The sequence below is a fragment of the Gadus morhua genome, chromosome 1 (assembly GCF_902167405.1).
Source record: "Gadus morhua chromosome 1, gadMor3.0, whole genome shotgun sequence".
NCBI lineage: Eukaryota > Metazoa > Chordata > Actinopteri > Gadiformes > Gadidae > Gadus > Gadus morhua.
Genome location: NC_044048.1, coordinates 28,703,868 through 28,731,093, shown reverse-complemented (window position 1 = coordinate 28,731,093; position 27,226 = coordinate 28,703,868). Strand labels below are relative to the sequence as shown.

The window sequence follows — 27,226 nt, the reverse complement described above, 5'->3', positions numbered from 1 at the left end:
GGAGGAGAGGGGCAAGAAGGCCAAAATGAACTTTATTATTATTATGGTTTTTGTGGTATTCTGGTATTGTTCTGGTTAATAATATGTATCTATTTGTTAACGTGGCCAAGTTGTCATGCCAGATTGTTGTTCTAACTAGGCCTACTATAATCTATGAGGTAGCCTATCTATTTGTTTTCATCTTTTGATGCGAAGGAGATCCATTTTCAAGGACTTGGTGTATTTTGTTGTGTTGAGAATACAATGACTCAATGACGCACCTGCGAGTGCATGACATTATTCCTCAACTGTTAGTAAACAACGGTAAACTTTATAACGTGTGGCTGTGTGTCTCTCCAACCTAACATATGTTTACTATTTTTTCTGGGTACATCCCCATTCACGAGGCTTTAGTAGGCTAATTTCTTGCGATGTTGACTAAATAAGTGTGGGTTGTTCGAAAGCGCCCACCAGTTTTTTCTATGCAAAATATCGCCCAAGAGAGGTGGAGCTTGGACCCAAGCCAAGGTTACCCATCATACCCCAGGACGCCTCACAGAGCACACCTCACACTATTTATTAACACCTCGCTTCTCTTTGCTCTGTGAGCCACATATAGAAGAATAATGTGAGGATTGATCAAATAATGATGTTAAACACACCACGCTTCTTCTCCTGTGAAAGCTGGCATCAGGAAGGAATCTGACCGGTGTATTTCCTCCCCTAGTTTCTGAGTTTGAACCATCAGATTCACTTTCATGTTGATCCAGAATTTCTCGAACTGCATTACTTTGTCTCCTGTAATGTCATTCCCCTTCAATAGTGAATAACGGTCGATGGGAAACACAACCAACCACACACAAAAAACAAGACACACACAATGAGCAGGATTATAGATAAAGGTTGACCAGTAGTGTTCAATTAGACAAGTGAAAAAAGGTCCAAAGGTCATCTTGGTTTAAATTATTTTTTGATGGGATTAAGTTGCACTCTAATATGGTTTTATATATTCCCTCGTATCTATTGGTCGATAAAACATTTCAGAGGTACAGGGTGAACTGATTAGTTAATATTGTCATTATTTATATAACTGAAGCTTTAACATAATTAACACAACTCACCTTCAGCAGGCTGTGTTTCACTGGAGGGAGCTGGAGGGATGGATGTCTCTAGACCTGCAGGCTGTGTTTCACTGGAGGGAGCTGGAGGGATGGATGTCTCTAGACCTGCAGGCTGTGTTTCACTGGAGGGAGCTGGAGGGATGGATGTCTCTAGACCTGCAGGCTGTGTTTCACTGGAGGGAGCTGGAGGGATGGATGTCTCTAGACCTGCAGGCTGTGTTTCACTGGAGGGAGCTGGAGGGATGGATGTCTCTAGACCTGCAGGCTGTGTTTCACTGGAGGGAGCTGGAGGGATGGATGTCTCTAGACCTGCAGGCTGTGTTTCACTGGAGGGAGCTGGAGGGATGGATGTCTCTAGACCTGCAGGCTGTGTTCAAACACACAGTTCATCCATACTGTTACACCACTGCATTAAGTCCTTTGTCATTCTACTACATAAAAGGTAGCACTGTACAAATACACTTCATATAATTTGACTAAGACCTACAATTAATTAGTACAACGGTGTAACTGCAAAATTTAAAAATAATAATAATAACAAAGACGAAATAACAGTTTATTATTAATGGCACAGAGACCACAAATAATGGGTTGAACGTACAAGCTCCAGAGAGAGGAGAGGTGTGGATGAGGGACCAGGTGTTCTTTCTCCAGCAGCTCTACCTGGACGGTTATAGAGTAGATAAAGTTAGCCTTACATAACAAACAAAACCTGGTCTAGTCTATCCTTTAACCCAACTGCTCCACCTGAACCAGAGACCTCGTGTTGCCAGCCAGTGGGGTGCATGAGCGCGCTAAAAGAGCGGTGTTCATTGAAAGCTCTCATATATTTTGTGAACGGTGAACGACGCTCACGCACTGTTTACCGGCTCCTGTGGATTAACTGCAACAGGCATGATGCCAGCATGGCCTCTTAAAACAATAACGACAACAGAGCTACCGCTGAAGCCAGTGGTGCATATGAATATTTTAAAGAGTTTTATGTACAAACAAGTACAGATTTGAACGGTAAAAAAAGTCTGAACGTCTGAACAAATTTAGATGTATGACGGATTGATGAGCAACGTTTGCTACACTCCACTGGGTAGGCTGGTGGACTGATCTATCCAGCACACATCTAGGTGGACACGCCCGCCTGTGATGTCAGAAGCTGCACATTTTCAAACGGCTGGTAACGGCTAATCACACTCACACCTGGTGGAATTATATGTCCCCTTTAAACAGTATTTTGGGTCATTTTCATTGGGTGATGCAATTAAATGTGAGTCCACAACATCAGACAAGACAGTCATGACACTGTCCGAATTAGTATTGGGAAAATGTACACTTGTGTACATACACACGCTATACACAATAATATATTTTTTCAATGGACAATCCACACATATAGACAGAAGGAATGGAAAATAAATGTTAAACCTTTGATTGTCAGCACCTCTGTCTGGGCTCAGTGACTCTGTGGCCTCCTGCTGGTTATTCTGTGTTTTGTCCACCATGTGTCTATTGTTGTTGTGCTTCTGACTCCGCCTCTCACCTATACATCCTGCCGGTGTTAGTTTCCCGCCCTTTTTCCTGCTCACCTGTTCCTCATTGTGTGTTAACTACTCAGCCTATGTATATCCTGGGCTGTCAGTGCCACCTTGTTAGATTGATCTTACGTTTGGTCTTGGCTTACCTAGTCAGGTCAAAAGGCCCTGCAGTCTGCCTGCCTGGTTCCTGCCGGCCTGGATCCTGCCTGCCTGGCTCCTGCCAGCCTGGTTCCTGCCTGTTTTTGGCCTTTGCCTGGGGTTCTGCCCTCTGCCTGCTCCCTGACTTCTCTTCAGAAGGTGACCTGTCTTTTCTCCCTTTATTTGGATTGTTACCCTGTCTCAGTCTACAGCGGCCTTGTGCCCTTTTTGTGTTTTTGCAATCTTCCTGTGAGACCGGACTTTATGAGGTGGAGTTTCCAGGTCCCTTGTCACAAACAGACCACAAACTAAGACGCAATGTTCAACCCTTTATTAGTGTGCTCTCATAAAAGCATACCCCAACAACCAGCCCTCTCTAACTCCACTTCATCACAAACAATAGTATGTAACTAACAATGTTTGACTGTCACATGAAAGAAGGCCATGTAATGCTAATCCCAGCACCCCAAATGCTTCCTGAACAACTCAAGGAAAGTAGTAAAAAAGAAGTACAGGAATTACTTAAAAAAAATAAAAATCCATTAAATGTAAATAAGAAATCATCATTGAAATACAGTGCAGTAAATTGGCAGATATTTTCATTAAAGGTTTTGCATCTGTTATTTTACATTTGATTCCCTAAATGATTACGGTCAAAAGCCTTCAAAAAAGTGATGTTACTAAAAGTTTAGCAGAAAAACAACAAGATACTTGCATGGGTGAAATATGTACGTGTCATCGTTTGCAAAATATTGAGGAACGTTAGTAACGTTGTAAAAAAATATATCATAAAGAAAATATCGTCTTCCTTGGTGGTCGCCCAAGAGAGGTGGAGCTTGGACCCAAGCCAACGTTACCCATCATATCCCAGGACGCCTCACAGAGCACACCTCACACTATCTATTAACACCTCGCTTGTCTTTGCTCTGTGAGCCACATATAGAATAATGTGAGGATAGATCAAATAATGATGTTAAACACACCACGCTTCTTCTCCTGTGAAAGCTGGCCTCAGGAAGGAATCAGACTGGTGTATTTCCTCCCCTAGTTTCTGAGTTTGAACCATCAGATTCACTTCAGTGTTTCCCCTAGAATTTTTTTTAGGCCCGGTGGTAAGAGCTGATGGTGTGATTTGTTATACATTTTTCACGAGTATTTGTTGGTTATTTCCAAATAAAACACTTGCTTAGCCATCACAAGTTGGTTAAGTTATGGACATATAAAGAACGAGGCTAGTGTTTCGCGGGGGCGGTAAAAATGTCCATGGTAATGGCGGGCTGAACCAATCAGACGTCGCATTTACGCGATCGGTTCATGGTATAGTTCTTCTGCCGGAGAATAAACAGTGTTTTTCTAAAAACAAAGTTGATTTAATATAAACTAATTTCATGTACAGGAGCATAAAGCACCAATACATATTGAGATAGCTGGTGGTGAGCTTGGATGGTTATGATATTATGGCTAATAATAATAATAATAAAAAAAAAAAAAGTTTTTTTTTTTTTTTCATTTTTTTTTTTTTTTTCTCTTTTTCATTTCTTTTCATTTTTTTGGCCGGTTGTTGGCCTGGCGGGGGCGCTCGTTGGCCTGGCGGCCCGCCAGGCCTGAACAATGGTAGGGGAAACACTGCACTTTCATGTTGATCCAGAATTTCTCGAACTGCGTAACTTTGTCTCCTGTAATGTCATTCCCCTTCAATAGTGAATCACGGTCAATAGGAAACATGGGTCTAACAGCGATATTAAAGAATCCTGTTACGATCTTTGGGTAGTGTTTGGACTGGACCCATCTCAATGTCTAGCTGTCCAGTACCAGACCGGTAGGCGAGGGCATCCAGACTCTGGTCATCATCATGACCATCCATAGTTACATCAGGGGTAGTTGTTCTTGAAGTGTGTTCTTGTTGGTCCCCGGTTGGTGCAGGAGATTCACTGGACATTAGTGGTGTAGTTTCTGGAAGAGAAGGCAGCAGAGAGTCAGGACATACAGCCAGCCTCCACATGCAGCAACACTCACTGAAGACTGAAGCCCAGTGGAGCAGCTCTGCAGCTGGGTACTCTCAGGTGGAGATGAGGACACAACCAGACACACACACACACACACACACAGTCACACACACACACACACACACACACACACACACACACACACACACACACACACACACACACACACACACACAACCAGACAAACACACAGCCCAGACATACACATAGCCAGACACACACGCAAACAGACACACACAGCCAGGCACACCCCACCAGAAACACACACACACACAGCCAAAAACTCACACAAAGCCAGACACACACAACCAGAGATACAGTACCACTCCACACAACCAGGGGCTCACCCAGAAACACAAACACCCAACACAAGTAGAGACTCAGCCAGACACACACAACCACCCCCCAAAACCAGTAACACAACCAACCCACACAACCACACACAAAAAACAAGACACACAAAATTAGCATGATTATAGATAACGGTTGACCAGTAGTGTTCAATTAGACAAGTGAAAAAAGGTCCAAAGGTCATCTTGATTTAAATTATTTTTTGATGGGATAAGTTGCACTCTAATATAGTCTGTGAGAAGGTGAAATCCTCCCCCTTCTCACTGTCTCGCATTAGAGCTTTTATTATTATTATTATTATTATTATTATTATTATATTGTGTGTGTGTGTGTGTGTGTATTAGATTGGGCTGGTGGAAGTTAGTCTTCCGTCCCGGTAGGGGGCAGTATAGTAATGTTAGCTTTAGGTAAATGTTCCCCCAGCTAATGGTCTGGCCCATATGGCCGTGATTGGTCCAATTACCATTTCCCTATTTAAGGGCCTTTTCATTTGGTGTTTGGGGCTGAAGGTGGTGCTGGCTTGGAGTGAGGCCGGTACGAGAAACGTATGTTATGGTATGCTATTTTATGTTATCTTAGTTTGGTTTGCTGACTGATGCAGTCATTTCCTTTTCATTTTTGAACGTTGCTCTATTTTTGTGAATGTATGGAGAGATTAAAACTTCACTTTTCTTAGTCGTCAGTCCATTGCCCTCATTTTGCCCACACTCGCGATACCCAGTTGCCCGTATCCCAGACACGTGGGGCGACCACGTCGGTCCCTCACATTTGGTGGCAGTGATGGGATCTTTTTTTTCGACGCTTCTGAGGAACTGGAGAGACGAGGGGGTAGACGAGGATTCGGTGGACAGCGAGGACGAGGCCGAATCTGGCGACGAATGGAGCAGACGCTGTCCCGAGGAGTTCTACTGCAGATCGAGGAGGAAGACGGCCATGGAGAGGACCAGGCATCCGGCGGATACCCGCTTGAGGGGTCTGACCTTGCCGCGGTGCGTAGGATCTTGGAGCGGGAGGCGTCCAAGCAGGAGCAGCACTGGAGGAGTGTCCATATGCAGCTGAACCAACTCAAGGAGGATGTCGAGGCTGACCGGAGGTCTTCACCTGCACCAGATCCATTTGGATTCCATCAGTTTTTGAGGAGGTCTGCTTAAAAAATCGGAAATATTGACACGCAACTAGAGGGTGCACTGTACTATCTGCGCAATCTCTCTCTCTCTCTCTCTCTCTCGTTTGAGAAAACGCTCGCATTCAGAATGCATTCGTTCACATTTCGTTCTGTTTAGCACGAAAAAAGCCGGATAATCGTGCTCTGGGACACGATTCAATAGATTAACGTTCGTGCGCATGAGCGCGAAAACGCGCGATACCGGGTTCAACTTGTTTTTAAAGCAGGACGTAGTCACTTGTGAAAAGTCGCTTACTCTCCATGTCAGCTCGGCCGTAACCATTTCAATTAATTTGCCATAAAGGATAGAAAATGGGTGCAATCCAAATTTAACGGCGGCCGGCTTGACCGCAGTCAACTATATCCCACCCACAAGACCCACAATGCCTCGTGGGTGGGATGTGCACTTTTTCCACACACAGGAAATATAAAAAGCATATTCAGCCAGGTATACGTGAACTTTTTGAGATTAAAGTGAGTCAGACGTGGTGCAATAAGGAGGGGAACGCAGTTATGAGAGAGATATGGCCTGAAGAATATGTAAAGACATTTTGTGGCTCATAAAATTGTGTGTCATGGATGACTTGGTTTAATTACTCAGTTAAAGAATGGTGGAAGTTCCTCTAAATGATTCTTAACTTGTAGGAACACCGAAGCAAAATTAAAATCTGAAGACCGCACCAAGTTGCTCCATTGATATTGTCCTCAACTAGGAGGCGTTGGGAGTTTCCCTCTGAGGTTCTGTCCAACAGACGAGCGACCCGCCGACCGCGAGGCGTTGGTTTACAATAAGGATGGCTTGAGTCCAGTTTGAACGCTGACTGAACCAAATGAAAATGTAACAAAGCGTCACCTTCACCCTGAATCGGACCGAGTCTACGAACGAAAGGAGGGAAAGCGCCCTTTCTACCCTTTGACCCTGATCTGTGTTGTCTTAACGACTCAGTGAGCTACGTTATAATCGCCACTGAGCTGACGTTATGCTGGCCACATCGCCCAAAAAATGTTTTGAATCACAGCGAAATCATCTGAGTTGGTGTGAGTCAGTAACCCTGGCAAATCACTGGATATTAATAAATGGTGCGAGGCATGTGGAATAAGAAGTGAACGCATGTGGAATAAGAACTTACCAATGAGCTCAAGATTCAGGTCCATTGTTTCCCTTTTCTATAAGACAAAAATGTAAATAAAATATCAACATTGGGTTCATTACAAGGTCATCATCTATTAACTATTATTAGTATTACCAAGAAAGTATTACCAAAACTCCACAAAATGTATGCAAAAAAAAAAGAGGCCAAAGGCAAGTACAGACAGCGCATTAAGGGTCACTTTGAAAACACAGACCCCAGGAGCATGTGGAGAGGCATCAAAACTCTATCTGACTACAAATATAAGACCACTGTGATGACCTCGCTCTGGATGGTTCAGGGGATTGTGGAGGCGTGTCTCTGGTGCGGCAGCAGTAGCTGTAACACACCTGAGGCCCTATCGTGTATCCAGCGCAATTGACTTTCTACACTGACGCATGCGTCATTGCTGGTTTACAACTGGCGCAGAGCGTTATTTTCCCTCCACCGCTACGCATCGTTAAATTAGGGAATGATCTTAATAATAATAATACATTTAATTTAGTAATTTCATTTTTGGTTTTGCGCCCCATGGGGCGGTTCGGCGAAATGAGGCGGCGTGTTCTGGCGCAAACATTCCCTGGTGCTATTTTGCAGTTTCAGAAAACAATTCCGCCAAAAACCAGGGATTACCTGGTTTAAAGTCAGTGGCGCGTTGTTCAGATGCTATTTTAAGGACGCATGCATAATGTTGCTTGTGCACCTCGCGCATACACTTTCCTTCTCTATTCTACCTAGCTTCACATTCTCTGCAAATTATTTGGGAAAGAACAGCTGATACAGCGGTAATAAGTTGTACTTTTAAATCAATGCATCTGCAAACACCGTACAGCAAACGCATATTTTCATTGTGTAGAAGCCCATAACTTTTATGATTGAGGAGTATTTGATCGTGAGAAAACATTGTTTTACCGCGAGTGAGTGTTAAAAAGAATGAATGAATGCGGGCGCTTGTGTGTGCGTCGATTGGTTTGAACACACGCAAACTAAACACGTAACACATAATACAGTCCATGGCAATGTATATTAACATTGGGAGGACACATGCATATTAGGAACACAAGGCGATAACGACAATGCATACAATATTGGTAAGAAATTATGATTATTAATGTATTTATGTATGTATGTTTATTATGTATGTATATCATTAAATATAACCACAGTTGCCGCATATCATATGTGTGTTAAGTTTTCTTTGCCGAAATTTATTTGAGGACTCAGTATTTGTGGAAGAAAACGCTATTCCATGTGGGAATTAGGCCATATTATTTGGCCATAAACTGAGCCATTTGAAGTTTGAAATTCATGTGGGCATGCATCTGTCTCATTGGAGACTGCAAAAGCGCTGTTGAAATATCAACTCGTCAGATTCAAATGCGCTCATGGCTCTAAAAGGGGATGGGAGATGGCCCTCTCATTGGTTTATTGCACGTTACGCCCAAACCACACCTATGGGTAAGTAGGCTACTTCAGACCAACCCTTTTTGATTTGCGCCGGGCACAAGAGTAATTTATCCGCTGGTGAAATAGCGACATCGCCATAGAACCGCCCACAAAGCTACTTGCCTTCGGCGCTTCTCACTTGCGTTTCAGACCGTTAAAATAGGGCCCCTGATCTCCATTCCAGGCTCCTCAGGCTCCTCAACACTTATGGCTTCTAGGCCATCTCACTCTCTGATCCTACCCAGACAGCAGGGCTGTAGGTTCTTTAGATGGGTCTGATACTACACTACACTACTCACATGCACCCCATACACTACAGACACTACTGATGATAATGATGGTTTACAGGGTTACATGGTTTATCGTTATCTCTTTATAGAGGTTATTGGTTCTAAATAAATATACTTCCGTTGAACTTCTGTGTGGTCTCCCCTCATGGATTACAAGCTAGTTCATGACACCGCACTGGTTAGCGAAGAGGAGTAGCAGACACTCACTCTTCAGCACCACCAGGTGAGGTCCACCTTGAGAAGGATTGACACCAATAAGGCTACTGGCCCTGATGGGGTGTCGGGCCGTACACTGAGGTTATGTACCGACCAGTTGGCAGGAGCTTCTACAGACATCTTCAACATCTCCCTGTCACAAGCTGCTGTTCACACCTGCCTTAAGACCACTACCATCGTCCCTATCCCCACAAATTCTGCATTCCCTGCCTCAATGACTACCGCCCAGTCGCCCTCACCCCAGTAATCATGAAGTGCTTTGAGCGGATGATACTGGCGTTCATCAGAGACCGCATCCCTGGACAGCCACCAGTTTGCCCATCAGGCAAACAGATCCCCAGAGGACGCTGTCTCCATCACACTCCACACAGCCCTGTCCCCCCTGGAGTACCCCAACACATATGTAAGGGTGCTCTTTGTGGACATCAGCTCTGCCTTCAACACCACAATCCCCCATAAACTGGTCCTCAAACTCATTCATCTTGGTCTCCCCACTTCACTCTGCTCATGGATCCTGGACTTTGTTTCAAACAGACCACAGAATGTCAGAGTAGGGGATGTGACATCCTCAACTATAACCTTGAACACCGGTGCGCCCCAGGGGTGTGTACTCAGCCCAGCCCTCTACACCCTCTTCACCATGACTGCGTACCCATCCATTCATCCAACACCATAATCAAATGAGCTGATGACACCACTGTGGGGGGGCTCATTAGTGACCACAATGAGGGCCATTACAGGCAGGAGGTCCAACACATGGCAGAGTGGTGTGTGGATAACAACCTGGTCCTAAACATCACCAAAACAAAGAATATCCCTGTGGACTTTATGAGGTCCAAGAGGACCAAGCAGACCCCACTTACCATCAACGGGGAAGAAGTGGAGAGGGTGGACTCTGTTAAACTCCTGGGGACGTGCAACACCAAGGACCTAACATGGGCTACTAACATCTCCAACCTTGTAAAGAGGGCCCAGAAGAGGCTCTTCTTTCTACTGAAGCTCCAACAGGCTGGTTTATCCACACACCTGCTCATTCACTTTGATAGGAGCACAACTGAGAGCATCCTCTGCCAGGGCTGCAGTGTGTGGTATGCAGGCTGCACAGCGGAGAGCAGGAGGGACTTGGCCAGGGTGGTTAGGTCAGCAGTAAAGATCATAGGAGCTGAGCTCCCAGACCGGGACTCTGTGTGTGGTGACCGCCTGAAGAGGAAGGCAAGGTCAATCAGCACTGATAAACTCACCCTGGAGACACCTTGTTTGTCCCCCTCCCATCAGGGAAGAGGTACCGCACACTGCGGGCCCGCACCACAAGACTGAGGAACAGCTTTTCCCCAAGAGCTGTAGCCTCCATCACCCCCTCAACCCCCTAACAAAGCACTAAGGACAACTCTCCTCCAGGAGCAGTAGCTTCAGACCCCCACAACCCCCCGCCCCGCCCCTCCACACACACAACAGACTGGACTTGATGGGCACAATGTGTACAGGGTGGTGTGTGTGTGTGTGTGTGTGTGTGTGTGTGTGTGTGTGTGTGTGTGTGTGTGTGTGTGTGTGAGACGTGTGTGTGTGTGTGTGTGTGTGAGGCGTGTGTGTGTGTTTGTGTGTGTGTGTGTCTACTATTATCATTGTGCACTTTTCAGCTGTGGCCTTCACTGAAATCTTTATGCACTTATGTATATATTCTTTTATATACATATATATATTTTTTTTTAATCACTTTTGTAATTTGGTCTTTGTGCGGTTGTCTTATTGTGTCTTTTTGCGTCATGTGTCATTAAGGCATTTAAACTCTAACTGCTGCTAGAGAGTGTCAACCTGTATTTCATTGTGTACTGTAATGACAATTAAACTCCTTGAACCTTCACACATATTGTGTTCTGTATCAAACCAGTAATAACACTTACCCTATAATATCTTAGAAACAATTCTGTATGGAGATAAACAATACAGTAACATGTCAGGACAGCAGTCACTATCATTCAGCATAACCATGATACATGCTAGTTTAATGTAACCATGATACATGTTAGTTTAATGTATCATGATGCATGTTAGTTCAATCTAATGATACTACATGTCAGAGTTTAATCTAACCCGTACCTCCCAGGACTATGCTTGATATTATGAAAGATATGGATCCTATTATTACGAACTGCTGAATATATTCTATCTTAGTTATCTGCTACTCGTTTAGAAAGTGAAACATGTGGAATAAGAACTTACTATAAAGCTTATTCTGCTGTTTCTGTGTTTTCTTCTTCTATAAAATAAAAATGTAAATAAAATATCAACATTGGGTTCATTACAAAGTCACATCTAATAACTTCACCACTGCCAGCAAGGGTCACACATATTATTGTGTTCTGTATCAAACCAGTAATAACACTTACCTCTTCAAGTCGTGCCCACAATGCTATATAGAGATAAACAATACAGTAACATGTCAGGACAGCAGTCACTATCATTAGTTAGTCTAATGACACCATGGTACTTACTTACTGCCCTTTATGCCTACTGGCATGTAGGGCAGCAACAAAGGATCTCCATTCCCGTCTGTTTAGGGTCAGGTTATAACCATGATACATGTTATTAAAATCTATAGATTAAACTAACATCATGGTTATAACCATGATACATGTTATTAAAAACTATAGATTAAACTAACATCATGGTTATAACCATGATACATGTTATTAAAATCTATAGATTAAACTAACATCATGGTTATAACCATGATACATGTTATTAAAATCTATAGATTAAACTAACATCATGGTTATAACCATGATACATGTTATTTAAATCTATAGATTAAACTAACATCATGGTTATAACCATGATACATGTTAGTTTAATGTAACCATGATACATGTTAGTTGAATGAGTTGAATAAGCTTAATGTAACCCTTACCTCCCAGGACTATGGTTGATATTATGAAACATATGCATCCTATTATTATGAACTGCTCCATAAATTCTAATCATGTAGAATTAGTTGACCCAGCTCCTGGTTTAAACTCTGAATTAGCCTCTACACAGAAGACCATCTTGACAGACTGAATACGTGTAGGGAGACGGCTGCCATTATCGTGGTCAAACAAGGACAAAAGTCTTTCTACCCTTTGTCCCTGCTCTGTGTTGTCATGATGACTCAGTGAGCTACGTTATAAACGCCACTGAGCTGACGTTATGCTGGCCACATCGCCCCAGCTATGAGAGTAGTGTCTTATATACATGGATAGCTCCATTCTATAATCTAATATCTAGATGATGTTGTTCAGTGGGTCTGCCACTCTGGTCCCTCTGCTAGGTAGGCTCTGACTCTCTGGTACAATTAGATGAAATGTTTTGAATCACAGTGATATCGTTTGACTTGGTGTGAGTCAGTAACCCTTTCAAATCACTGGATATTAATAAATGACCTGTTACTCATTTACAAAGTGAAGCATGTGGAATAAGAACTTACCGTAACACTCCGACCTCTGTTCCCGTGTTTCCTTTTTCAATACAAATAAAAATGTGAATCAAATATGAACATTAGGTTCATTGCAAGGTCATCATAAGTGGTGGATTAAGGTGGTGATTGGCCCTTATAGGCTAGTATTTTTGTGAGGCCCCCTTACTAATCACGCAGTAAAAAAGTAATACGTTTTTTGCCATGCATAAAAGGGTGCTAGGAATATTACATGGCCTCCCTTCTGTTGACCAACCGACCGACAGATCTCCTTAATGAGGCTGGTAAAATCCAATTTGGGCAGAATATCGCTATCAACGGACAGATTAGAGTCGGGTGATTCTGTCTGTTTTGGCCCATTGTGGATCTCAGTCTATCTTTAACTACCGCCCATATTGAAGAAGAGCGCCCCCTGCTGGCATTGGCCACAGGCAAAGTCATAAATAGTCAGAGTGCTATATCGACAAATGGAAACACTTGTGCTTTTCGCCTTTTCAGACATTCTGCATCTTTGCTGTCCAGCAGACGTGACGTATTCCATTACAACAAAACTGACTTTATGAACCTGGTCACATGACATGGCCCACACATCTACCCAATCAGCTGCTTCACTTTTTAATGGTTCTTGTTATGGGCCAATAGGAGTCAAGTCTTTTTTTATTTTAAGTCAAATTGAAAATAGTCTGTCCAATCCAGGGCCCCTTGCACACCTGGGCCCCTAGGCTCAGCGAGGCTAGCCTGGGTGTTAATCCGCCTCTGGTCATCATCTAATAACTCCACCACTGCCAGCTAGGTTCACACATATTATTGTGTTCTGTATCAAACCAGTAATAACACTTACCATCTTATCTATTCGATTAGCGTATTCTATAGAGAGAAACAACACATCAACATGTCAGGACAGCAGTCACTATCATTCAGCATAACCCTGATACATGTTAGTTAATGTAACCATGATAGATGTTGGTTTAATGTAACATGACACATGTTAGTGTTTAATGTAACATGATTCATGTTAGTTAAATGAGTTGAATAAGCTTAATGTAACCCTTACCTCACAGGACTATGGTTGATATTATGAAACGTAACCATCCTATCATTATGAACTGCTCCATATATTCTAATCATGTAGAATCAGTTGAACCAGTTCCTGGTTTCCACTCTGAATTAGCCTCTACACAGAACAACATCTCGTCAGACTGAATACATAGGGAGACGGCTGCCATTATCGTGGACGACTCAGTGAGCTACGTTATAAACGCCACTGAGCTGACGTTATGCTGGCCACATCGCCCCAGCTATGAGAGTAGTGTCTTATATACATGGATAGCTCCATTCTATAATCTAATATCTAGAGGATGTTGTTCAGTAGGTCTGCCACTCTGGTCCCTCTGCTAGGTAGGCTCTGACTCTCTGGTACAATTAGATGAAATGTTTGGAATCACAGCGATATCATTTGACTTGGTGTGAGTCTGTAACCCTTGCAAATGACTGGATATTCATAAATGATCCGTTACTCATTTACAAAGTGAAACATGTGGGATAAGAACTTACCAGTTAAATCCCTTTCCATTTTCAGCCATCTATAAAACAATGCTATGAAATGATAAACAACACATGTCAGGACAGAGGTCACCATCATTCAGCATAACCCTGATACATGTTAGTTTAATGTAAACATGATACATGTTAGTTTGATGTAAACATGATACATGTTAGTTTAAAGTAAACATGGTACATGTTAGTTTAATGTAAACATGGTACAATCTTAGTTTAATGTAAACATGGTACAATGTTAGTTTAATGTAAACATGATACATGTTAGTTTAATGAAACCATGATACATGTTTGTTTAATGCAAACATGATACATGTTAGTTTAATGTAAACATGGTACATGTTAGTTTAATGTAAACATGGTACATGTTAGTTTAATGTAAACATGATACATGTTAGTTTAATGAAACCATGATACATGTTTTATTTAATGTAAACATGGTACATGTTTGTTTAATGAAAACATGGTACATGCTAGTTGAATGTAACTATGATACATATGTTAGCTGAATGTAACCATGATAGATGTTGCAGTTTAATGTTACCATGATACTTGTCAGAGTTTAATGTAATATGATAAATGTAAGGTTAATGTAACCATGATAGATGTTAAGAGTTGAATGTAGCAGGATACATAAAGAGTTGAATGTAACGCTTACCTCCCAGGACTATGATCATTATAATGAAAGCTATGCATCCTATTATTATGAACACAATTGCCACATATTTAAGACATGTAGAATCAGATGAATCAGTTCCTGGTTGTATCTGCACCCCTCCCACAGAATCACATCTGAAACCAGAAGGACAAAACCACGTTTAGTTCTAAGAGTAGTAGACTGGGTGTTGGACTCCAGGTTTAAAAGGTACTGGGTTCGATCCCCAATGTCCACAACCAACCTGTAGGCTTTCAGGAAGGTTCTTGAGCTAGATGCCAGACCCCTACCTGTTCCTAAGGACCTGAATCTACCTGTGACTGAATTCACTGTACACCGCTTTGGAGAAAATTACTAGATAGTAAATTATTCATATTGTCAAGCATTAACAACACATTTATAATATCTTATTCTGCCATTTGTATTATTAAATAGAAGAGTAAACTATGTAACATTATGACTATTGTATGTACTTTAAAAACAGGCAAATGGAAGCCAAACCAGTACATGATATATATTTCACAGGCCTAATTCTTAACAACCATTATTGTACTTTATGTATAGATTGATTAATTCACTCCACTTACATCGTGTGGGGTTGGCATGACAATGTGGCCTCTGAGAATGTGTCTTTATCTGCTGAGATGCTACAGAAGAATCCATCCAGGATCTCACACTCAGTATCTGATGTTGGAGTACACCTCTTCTTCACCTTCTGACCTGTCAATCACAAGAGTTACAGAGGAACCTGAGACAACCTGAGAGTACACAACTTCTGATATAAACATGAACAACACAACTTCTGATATAAATATGAACAACACAACTTATCTGATATCAACATGAACTACACAACTTCTCTGATATAACATCATCAACAAAACTTTTTTGACATCAACATGAGCAACTTAAGTTCTCTGATATAAAAACAACTTATCTGATAGAAACAATAAAACTTTTCTCAATGTGTAAACATGAACAACACAATTTCTTTGATACAAACATGGACAACACAACATTTTCATCACCACAACATATGGGGGTTGCGTGGGGGGCGTTTCCATTTAATACTATAGATGTACCTGTGTCACACTTTGTACAGTTAGAGCACTGCTTTTGTCCGCTAAGACCTTCTTTGAAAGTACCATCGGGGCACTTTGAGCACAATGAATTGGTTGTCGCTGTGCAATCCCTACGAACCCTATATCCTGTTGGAAAGAACGTTAAAATATGTTGTTTACCAGAGGATTTGGATGAAGAAATCATACTGAGCTATTTTGGACAACAGCTTGACAACAGCTGGGTTAATGGACTCTTACCACGAGGACATGCAAGGCAGCAGAGCTGTCCCGCTCTGTATTCATCACTGGTACACGATGGTGATGCAGCACTAGCAACGCCATGAGTATTACAAACTGAACATATTAGGAACAGGATTTGTAAGAACATGGTGGTCCAGTTTGAATGACCTTCAACCATCTGATGTTATTTGGCAGATTTTCGGCAGATACTTCTTCTGTGTCTTGTTATTCAGCCAAGGCCAAATAAGGTTTATTGTTTTATCCTGCTTTGTGTATTCTAAATACATGGGCCAGATACACTATACTTTGGCTGCCATATCATCATTGCCACGCAGCTACAGACTTTTCTTGAAGTTCAGAAACATCTGGAGGGATAAAAGAAAATATTCAGGAGTTAATAAATGTAATTTTTATTTTACCTATTTAACCAGGAGAAAAACCTACAGAGATTAAAAATCACTTTTTCAAAGGTGACCTGGCCAAGACAGGCAGCAGCACAATGAACCACAGTTACAGACAAACAGTTACAGACAAACACACAGGGACAACAATTTAAATAGCACTAAAATAAAGCAAATCAAAAAGTATCCTTAACACTTTTCTCTAAACCAAAATAATATGACGTTTGAAAACATTAGAGCTGTTAAACAAACTGTTGTTAACCTTGTCTGTATGCATTAACTGTGATCTAATACTTATTTTGCTGTGATAAAGAAAATATATCTGTCAGTGTTATAAGTGTCTCACAAATATAATGTATCACTCTTATGTTCATTGGGCTACATCATTTTCTAGATTGATTTGGTCTTTGGATCCTTTGTTTAATATAGGATTACTTTGGGTGAAACACTCCACCTTACTCATCCCAAACTAAACTCCAAACACAGTCATCTGGCTGCTGAAGATCTCAGGGCCTAGGGGCTGATCACCAGCCTGGAGGACTGGGTGTAGGCCTGGACACAATGAGCAGGCCCCAGGCCTAGGGGCTGATCCCCAGCCTGGAGGACTGGTGTAGGCCTGGACACAATGAGCAGGCCCCAGGCCTAAGGGCTGATCCCCATCCTGGAGGACTGGGTGTAGGCCTGGACCCAATGAGCAGGCCGCAGGCCTACAGGAGGTCTGCACCTGGAGTTGTGGCTCTTAAAGTTTGCCTCGTAATGACAGAATGAGCCTCCATTCTGATAGGCGCCACAACAACAGATTACATTTATCAGATAATATAATTCATGGAGAAACAGTGATCTGTGCTGAGGTGACATTATCACGCTGTCCATACACTGATTCTAGGGGTGGGAGAGCAGACCGCCACTTGGTCACCAAAGTTGCAGTCTGTAACACAGTAATTACTGCTGAACTGGGAAGGGACATTTTTGGGTTCAAATCAAAATCAAAAAACGAGTAACTTCTCAAGGCTGCAGTGTACACGCTCAATTAAGAGTTATAGTTTATGAACTCAGGGGTCATTCAAGAAACATCTGCAATATATCCATCTGTGCCAGGACCACAAATGAGGCAGCAGGTTGTGTGTGACCGCTCCTGCCCTCAACAGTACTATATTTTTATGACAGTGAGAGATATGCCCTTTGAGTTCTTCTTGTCCAAGTTGGTGTTTGTGCAATGCATTTAATCCGCCATGTGGAGGCGACACCGCGTTCACATGACAGTATGCCTCAGTAACTTTTACTAGGGTTGTCCTCGATTTGATTTTGCAAAGTCAAATATGAATCTTCATCCCAGACACATCACTGACGACGAGCACCTCTACCAACAAATTCACCTTTCACAATATGATGACAACGTGCACATCCGTTCATGTCATTCAATTGGGAAGAAAATATAGTCTATTATTCGCCATAGTTATTCTAAAATAGAAAAATATAATAATAATGTACCGTAATTAATATAAAACATTAAGACCCAAACAGTGGCAGGTGTGTGTCATTTGACATTCATTTAATAACACCGCAAATCACTCATTCGTTTTCTGGTTAACCCATCGGAATGTCTTTCTGGGTCGGAGAAGATTTGAGGTTGCCCCTAGTAAAAAACTTTTTTGGGCGTGTGGACTTAAAGACTAATGATACATGAGGGTACAGAGGCTAGCCTCAACTGGTTCTCAACTGCTCCAGAGGCTAGCATCAACTGGTTCTCAACTGGTCCAGAGGCTAGCCTCAACTGGTTCTCAACTGGTCCGGAGGCTACCCTGAGGACCAGTTGAGATCCAGTGCAATAAACCGTAGAAAAGGCAATAAAAGACGTTTTAAACTGAGAACCAGGGCAGAGCTAATAAGATTGACTAGAGTCTACTGCTTTTCAGTGAACTGAAGTTCGAAAATACAAATCATTCATAACTCGACACTGACCTTATCGATGATGTCGCCTTAGGAGACTGAATTCTGGCTGAAAAACGTGGAAAGACGTTAGGGAAACAAAATGTATTTCAAATAGTTTGAGGCATCGCACATTAGATCTTGTTTTCTGTGTCTCTGTGACTGTATGAAATAAGACTGGAGAATGAAAGCTCAAAGTTCAGCAGTACTTGGCATGGACATGAAGGAGTTATATGGTGTCCGTTGCATTCAGCAGTACTTGGCATGGACATGAAGGAGTATATGGTGTCCTTAGTACATTCTACATGACAATGCCTAAATAAGGGCAGTACTGTTCTGTTTGTGGATCAACAGGATTATTAGAAATATATTAAAAGTGGGTCACATATATTTGGGAAGATACTTTCGAAATTCCCTATATGTATGTAAATATATATATATATATATATATATACATAAATATATGACATTGCTGCATAGTAATGCCATTTGAAAGTAAAAACTTTCAAGGGCATGGGCATAAACTGCAGTTGATGATTTCTAATTCATAAAGCCATGAATAGATAAATGAGGCCATAACATTCATAAAAGAAGCACGATGTAATGCACAACTGTTCCTTCAGTGCTGAGGATTGTTGGGGATTGGGTCAGGGTTTGGAGCTGAAGTTAAGAGCCTGCCCTTAACTTCAGCCCTGTGTTCAGGTGAGGAGGAATTTTATTGTTTGAACTTTGGCCAGGATCAAAATAGAATTAAATTGATAAGATTGCTGACAATAATGCAAGGAAGAGAAGGTCATTCATACATTCTTATATCAAAACATCTGGAGCAGGTAGGGGTTAGACAGTACGGAGACAGGTCATTAAGGAGCAGGTAGGGGTTAGACAGTACAGAGACAGGTCATTAAGGAGCAGGTAGGGGTTAGACAGTACAGAGACAGGTCATTAAGGAGCAGGTAGGGGTTAGGCAGTACAGAGACAGGTCATTAAGGAGCAGGTAGGGGTTAGGCAGTACAGAGACAGGTCATTAAGGAGCAGGTAGGGGTTAGGCAGTACAGAGACAGGTCATTAAGGAGCAGGTAGGGGTTAGGCAGTACAGAGACAGGTCATTAAGGAGCAGGTAGGGGTTAGACAGTACAGAGACAGGTCATTAAGGGTTGGGTAGGGGTTAGACAGTAGAGAGACAGGTCATTAAGGAGCAGGTAGGGGTTAGACAGTACAGAGACAGGTAATTAAGGAGCAGACAGGGGTTAGACAGTACAGAGACAGGTCATTAAGGAGCAGGTAGGGGTTAGACAGTACAGAGACAGGTCATTAAGGAGCAGGTAGGGGTTAGACCGTACAGAGACAGGTCATTAAGGAGCAGGTAGGGGTTAGACAGTACAGAGACAGGTCATTAAGGAGCAGGTAGGGGTTAGACAGTACAGAGACTGGTCATCAAGAGGCGGGTAGGGGTTAGACAGTACAGAGACTGTCATGGTCGGGTGCTTGCGGGGCAGCAGGAACAAGGAGGGGTAGTTCCAAATGCAGACGACTCAGGACCTTACAAAAAAAAGGCCTTTAATAAAGAAACTCAATATCTCTGTTCCATGAACAGGCAGAAAAACACAACGATTGAGGACCCACAAGGAATAAGGGACTTGACCCAAAACAACCAACTGACACGGGAACAAAGGAAGTGAACCTGGAAATAGTGGGAGAGACTGATGAGGGAATGAGGTGCAGGCGGGAAGATTGACAAGAACGCACAGGGGAAGGGGAATGAAGGGATTGGAGAAGTCAAAGAGCATCTGGTGGACAGGGAGAGAACGAACACTAAACAACAGAGAGACAAAGTGAGACCAGGACCTTAAGGCCCAGATCCAGACGTCCCACCAGGTCTGTCAGGAGAACCGAGCAGGGTGGGTGGAGGTGGTCTGGAGGAGAGATTCAGGGGCAAGTGGGCTGATAGCCGGATAGACCAGCCGGGAACCTTAGGGGAGGAGCAGGAGACCCCAGGGGACGGCCCGGGAAGGAGCAGGAGACCCCAGGGGACGGCCCGGGAAGGAGCAGGAGACCCCAGGGGACGGCCCGGGAAGGAGCAGGAGACCCCAGGGGACGGCCCGGGAAGGAGCAGGAGACCCCAGGGGACGGCCCGGGAAGGAGCAGGAGACCCCAGGGGACGGCCCGGGAAGGAGCAGGAGACCCCAGGGGACGGCCCGGGAAGGAGCAGGAGACCCCAGGGGACGGCCCGGGAAGGAGCAGGAGACCCCAGGGGACGGCCCGGGCGCTGGACGCTAGACAGACCAGCAGACATGCAGAGCCGCTCTGGAGGACGACTCGGGGGCCGGAGGGTGAAACAGTGGTATCACCAATAACTCTCAGGGACATTAACCCTTTCTATACATGAGTATCATGACCGTTTACTATTTGCATTGCTAATGTATTATATTAACCTGTTGGTTTGATAAGGGATAGACTTGTAAATTACCACATCAAGAAAAGAATAAACAAGAGTACCAATAACATTGGTATGAATCTAATAGTACACATGGAATATTACATTGATATTCTTTGTCAGGGGGAGCGGGAACTTATTCGAACCCTACGTTATACGTCCGCCGTGACACATCCCGTCTCCCCTGGCCTTGGCGCCATCATTCCAGCAGGGCTGTAGTACGTTTTCATCTACAGATTTAATATTCAAACATTAAGTATTTATAATAATTCACCCCACTTAATTTGAGCTTATGTGTCTTACCAACCTGCATAGCCGTGGGAAGTGGGGGGTGCTCCTGCACCCCCTGCAGGAATGCAAGCGTATGACACATGTTTAATACCACTCTTGATAAAAAAAAAAACGCTCTCCGTCCCGCTGTCTATTATGCACTAATGTAATGTTACATTAAACCTGGGAGATATGAACGAAACAAAACAAGAAAATCGGAGTGAAATATCTTAAGACCCTATTCATGAGGCCCGCATGAAGGACTTTATCTATACGCCTGAATGGCAAGCAATGTTGGGTACAGGCCTAATTAGGCCATTAAAGAACACGAGTCGGGGACCGGAAGGTGAAACAGTGGTATCACCAATAACTCCAATAACCAATAACTCTCAGGGACATCAACCCTTTTCTATACATGAGTATCATGACCGTTTACTATAAATTGCATTGCTAATGTACTATATTAACCTGTTGGTTTGCTAAGGGATAGACGTGTAAATCACCACGCATCCCGTCTCCCCTGGCCTTGGCGCCATTTCAGCGGGGCTGAAATAATAGTAAGTTTTCATCGACTGTTTCATGCACTTACTGCAGTGTAAAACGTCTTTATTTACAGATTTAAGATTTAACATATAGTATTTAGAATAATTCACCACTTAATTCATGCTTTAGTATCTTACCAACCTGTAACCGCCGGTAGGCTATATATTTGTTTCGACACTCACCACTGTAGCTGAACAGAATGACACAATAGCAAATGTCAGTGAAATAAATATATAATAAAAGTAAGATCATAAATAAATGTCCAATATGTATGACCTTTAACTATAACAGTTTGACCGATTGTGATGGCAGCAAAGTTGTGCAGCTGTGTTTCAGTACAAGTTATTCAATGCAAAATAAGGTTTATTTTTTTGACATGCTTTCATTCAAAATATATAGGTCCACACTTGCTATATTTTGGCTGCCATCATTGTCATGTTGAAGTTCTGAAATATTTGGGAAGAGACAAAAAAGAAACAAGAACTAACAATAAATGCAATATTTTACAAGAAAGAAATCCGACTGAATGTGCAACGTTAATAAATTCATTGTTTTTTCAGCGTGACCAGGAGCCACCTAGTGGCCTTATGGGATAGGGGAGAATAGTCTCTTTGGCGAGACCCACTGAACGGGAAAACTCAATCGAAACGCATTTTAAATGAGTGGCGGCTCGCAGGGCCGACGGACTGGGGGTGTAAGGTGGACAGGCTTGGGGGACCCAAGGCCCATGGGAATTCTACCACCCCCTAGTGGTAGGAGCCCCACACTGCGCTCAGCGGCCATTTGCCGCTAGGGCACGTCTCGTGTCCAAACATAATGCATTGAGTTCTGAGTTGTCCCCTAACCGCTCGGTGACTCAAGAAGTATGCACTTCATGTCTCTCACTGACGTGCACTCTCACATGTAGACTGTGAGGGTGACATTAGTGTCACGTGACTTTCTCATGATAAAATCTTAAATAAAGCTTTTGAACTTTCAAACATTTTAATTAAATGGTAAGAATAATGTAAAAAATGTAATACAACATTTAAAAAAAATATCACTCAAAAAATTCTCTCAAAGACATGTGGCTCCTCTCACCCAACATCTCCATCTCCATATCATCATTATCTGTACATCTTCCTCGGCGGTCGCCCAAAAGAGGTGGAGCTTGGACCCAAGCCAACGTAACCATCATATCCCAGGACGCCTCACAGAGCACACCTCACACTATTTATTAACACCTCGCTTGTCTTTGCTCTGTGAGCCACATATAGAAGAATAATGTGAGGATTGATCAAATAATGATGTTAAACACACCACGACTCTTCTCCTGTCAAAGCTGGCATCAGGAAGGAATCAGAATGGTGTATTTCCTCCCCTAGTTTCTGAGTTTGAACCATCAGATTCACTTTCATGTTGATCCAGAATTTCTCGAACTGCGTTACTTTGTATCCTGTAATGTCATTCCCCTTCATAGTGAATCACGGTCGATGGGAAACTTGGGTCGAACAGCGATATTAAAGAATCCTGTTACGATCTTTGGGCAGTGTTTGGACTGGACCCATCTCAATGTCTTGCTGTCCAGTACCAGACCGGTAGGCGAGGGCATCCAGACTCTGGTCATCATCATGACCATCCATAGTTACATCAGGGGTAGTTGTTCTTGAAGTGTGTTCTTGTTGGTCCCCGGTTGGTGCAGGAGATTCACTGGACATTAGTGGTGTAGTTTCTGGAAGAGAAGGCAGCAGAGAGTCAGGACATACAGCCAGCCTCCACATGCAGCAACACTCACTGAAGACTGAAGCCCAGTGGAGCAGCTCTGCAGCTGGGTACTCTCAGGTGGAGATGAGGACACAACCAGACACAGTACCACCACCCCACACAACCAGGGACTCAAACACAAACACCCAACACAACTAGAGACTCAACCAGATACACAACCACCCCCCAAAACCAGTAACACAACCAACCCACACAACCACACACAATAAACAAGACACACACAATGAGCATGTTTATAGATAAAGGTTGACCAGTAGTGATCAATTAGACAAGTGAAAAAAGGTCCAAAGGTCATCTTGGTTTAAATTATTTTTTGATGGGATTAAGTTGCACTCTAATATAGTCTTATATATTCCCTCGTATCTATTGGTCGATAAAACATTTCAGAGGTACAGGGTGAACTGATTAGTTAATATTGTCATTATTTATATAACTGAAGCTTTAACATAATTAACACAACTCACCTTCAGCAGGCTGTGTTTCACTGGAGGGAGCTGGAGGGATGGATGTCTCTAGACCTGCAGGCTGTGTTTCACTGGAGGGAGCTGGAGGGATGGATGTCTCTAGACCTGCAGGCTGTGTTTCACTGGAGGGAGCTGGAGGGATGGATGTCTCTAGACCTGCAGGCTGTGTTTCACTGGAGGGAGCTGGAGGGATGGATGTCTCTAGACCTGCAGGCTGTGTTTCACTGGAGGGAGCTGGAGGGATGGATGCAGTGCCGCCGCTCCCATAACGCGCACTACACGCTGCGCGTCCTGCGCGTCCTGAGGGCCCCCCCAAAAAAAGAAAAAAAAAAAAAAAGAAATTCTTGTATACTTCTGGTTTTAAGTTTGTATTTATGGATAACTATTTAATTTAAAAGATTTTGGACAATCCAATACTTGTGTGTACTGTATGTATGTTTTGGCTGTTCTGTGAACTGTGTTTACAAAGTAGATTTAACTTTTGCGTTTTAATAAAATGTTAAACTGGCAGAAACCAATTCTTTTTTTCGGGGGGGGGGGGGTAGTATTAGTATGTACTAATAATACATACTAGTTTAATGGAACTATGATACATATGTTAGTTGAATGTAACCATGATACGTGTAAGAGTTTAATGTAATATGATAAATGTAAGTTTAATGTCACCATGATGCATGATAAGAGTTTAATGTAACGTGATACATAAAAGAGATGAATGTAACGCTTACCGCTCCTGACTATTAATAATGTCATTAAACATAATAAGCTTCCTATCATCAACAAAAGTAGCACATCTGGAGTACATGTAGAATCAGTTGAATCAGTTCCTGGTTGTATCTGCATCCAAAAATCACATCTGAAACTAGAAGGACAAAAACAGGTTTAGTTCTAAGAGTAGTAGACTGGGTGTTGGACTCCAGGTTTAAAAGGTACTGGGTTCGATCCCCAATGTCCACAACCAACCTGTAGGCCTTCAGGAAGGTTCTTGAGCTAGATGCCTGACTATGGAGTCAGTTTCCTGCCATAATTCAAACCTGAAAAAAAAAGTTTCAAAGGCTTGTAAGTCTGGGTTTGAAAACTCAACACCTTGTAAAAAAGGTTTTGCAACGCTGAAAAAAGAGATTATAACCTGAAAAAAAATAAAACTAAAATTCAAACATCTGTAAACATGATCTTGTGTTCTATTTTATCTTCTTCATCATTTTCACCAACACATTTTCAAAGTTCAAACAATTTCACCAGCGCATTTGCAGAGTTTCAAATCTGGCACTATTCTAACAGTGTATTTCATTGTTACCCGGTTTTGAAACCTTGTAAATGGGATTCTGCAAACAGGTGTTCATACATTGAGAAATACGTTTTGAAAGGTTGAATATTTAGTTTTAAAAACTTGTAAAGGTGTACGTTTACGACATTGCAACGTATTTTTTCAGAACTGGCTTTTCAGCACTGACTTTTCAGAGATTTGACCACACAGGCGCAAGCTTTGAGTCACGTGAATATTGGCAGTGTTCTGACGCCACTCGTTTTGAAACTCCTGACAGTCGAATCTGAAAAAGAAAAAAACGTTCCTGGGGGCGGGACCATTTAGCTCTAAACCTATTGGTTGCTCTCGGCTGACGTACATTCCAATCACATGTGCCGTTCAACGGGCTGTGCGTGATTGACAGTGATCTGCCGATGACACGAATAACAAGCAACTTTCGCGGTTGATTTTGATTTCCATTTTCTGGAACCATGGCTGTTACCCAAAGTGAAGGCTGCAGCCTTGCTAGGACACGTCCTTGCTAGTCGCGTCCTATGGAGATGAGACTCTTTGTAGGGTGTTCGAATTCTCAGTGGTCCACTATATAGTGGACTTAAAATAGGGTACATACGATGTTCCCTACATGTTACTCCCGTATACCACAATGCAATGCGGTTGTATTTTTCCAGGGGAGAAGAAGAAGCTGAATAACCGCGAAAACGAATGCTTTTAATGATGGAGTCTCCGGCTTTTGTTTAGAAATGTCAACAATTTATTTGGGATTTAACATTCAAAATTAATTTAAAAAAACTTGAACAAGGAAATGTAACATTCAACATCAATACAACCTCCAGCCCGGTTTGTTTAGATGATGTCGGCGCATCACGTCACACAAATACCAGGCGCATTTACTGACGCGAATGACGTTTAGAAATGTTAGGCGTAGTGTCCGAATTCTCGTTCCCTATTCCCTATAAAGTGCACTATATCATGTACACTATATAGGGAATAGGGAACGATTTCGAACACAGCTTCTGGTTCCAGAAAATGGAAATCAAAATCAACCGCGAAAGTCGCTTGTTATTCGTGTCATCGGCAGAGCACTGTCAATCACGCACAGCCCGTTGAACGGCACATGTGATTGGAATGTACGTCAGCCGAGAGCAACCAATAGGTTTAGAGCTAAATGGTCCCGCCCCCAGGAACGTTTTTTTCTTTTTCAGATTCGACTGTCAGGAGTTTCAAAACGAGTGGCGTCAGAACACTGCCAATATTCACGTGACTCAAAGCTTGCGCCTGTGTGGTCAAATCTCTGAAAAGTCAGTGCTGAAAAGCCAGTTTTGAAAAAATACGTTGCAAAGTCGTAAACGTACACCGTTACAAGTTTTTAAAACTAAATATTCAACCTTTCAAAACGTATTTCTCAATGTATGAACACCTGTTTGCAGAATCCCATTTACAAGGTTTCAAAACCGGGCAACAATGAAATACACTGTTAGAACAGTGCCAGATTTGAAACTCTGCAAATGCGCTGGTGAAATTGTTTGAACTTTGAAAATGTGTTGGTGAAAATGATGAAGAAGATAAAATAGAACACAAGATCATGTTTACAGATGTTTGAATTTTAGCTTTATTTTTTTTCAGGTTATAATCTCTTTTTTCAGTGTTGCAAAACCTTTTTTACAAGGTGTTGAGTTTTCAAACCCAGACTTACAAGCCTTTGAAACTTTTTTTTTCAGGTTTCAATTATGGCAGGAAACTGACTCCATTCCTGACCCCTACCTGTTCCTAATAACCTGTATCTACCTGTTCCTAATAACCTGTATCTACCTGTTCCTAA

The 27,226-nt window shown here is 42.5% G+C and overlaps 1 protein-coding gene and 2 long non-coding RNA genes across 9 annotated transcripts in view; all 3 read right to left on the bottom strand.

Moving 5' to 3' along the window:
- Nucleotides 1–27,226, bottom strand: part of LOC115531221 (tumor necrosis factor receptor superfamily member 14) — an 81,722-nt gene that overhangs the window by 36,917 nt on the left and 17,579 nt on the right. For 4 of the 7 annotated variants that reach the window (XM_030342097.1, XM_030341845.1, XM_030341928.1 and 1 more), the window contains exons 5-7: nt 24,869–25,002; nt 24,348–24,440; nt 21,945–23,623 (exon numbers count right to left, since the gene is read on the bottom strand). In XM_030342097.1, the coding sequence (XP_030197957.1) occupies nt 23,412–23,623; nt 24,348–24,440; nt 24,869–25,002 (439 nt within the window). In that variant the 3' untranslated portion in view covers nt 21,945–23,411. Of the gene's footprint in view, nt 1–15,621; nt 15,755–16,116; nt 16,243–16,353; nt 16,701–18,698; nt 18,814–21,944; nt 23,624–24,347; nt 24,441–24,868; nt 25,003–27,226 lie in introns of those variants that run through there. The other 3 variants (XM_030342408.1, XM_030341417.1, XM_030342330.1) reach the window with 3 other exon arrangements.
- Nucleotides 358–1,138, bottom strand: LOC115533111 (uncharacterized). Its single transcript, XR_003974142.1, has 2 exons — nt 1,101–1,138; nt 358–793 (listed from the first exon to the last, which is right to left on the bottom strand). It is a non-coding gene; the product is annotated as an uncharacterized LOC115533111 (long non-coding RNA).
- Nucleotides 4,570–10,759, bottom strand: LOC115533076 (uncharacterized). Its single transcript, XR_003974139.1, has 3 exons — nt 10,398–10,759; nt 7,420–7,456; nt 4,570–4,720 (listed from the first exon to the last, which is right to left on the bottom strand). It is a non-coding gene; the product is annotated as an uncharacterized LOC115533076 (long non-coding RNA).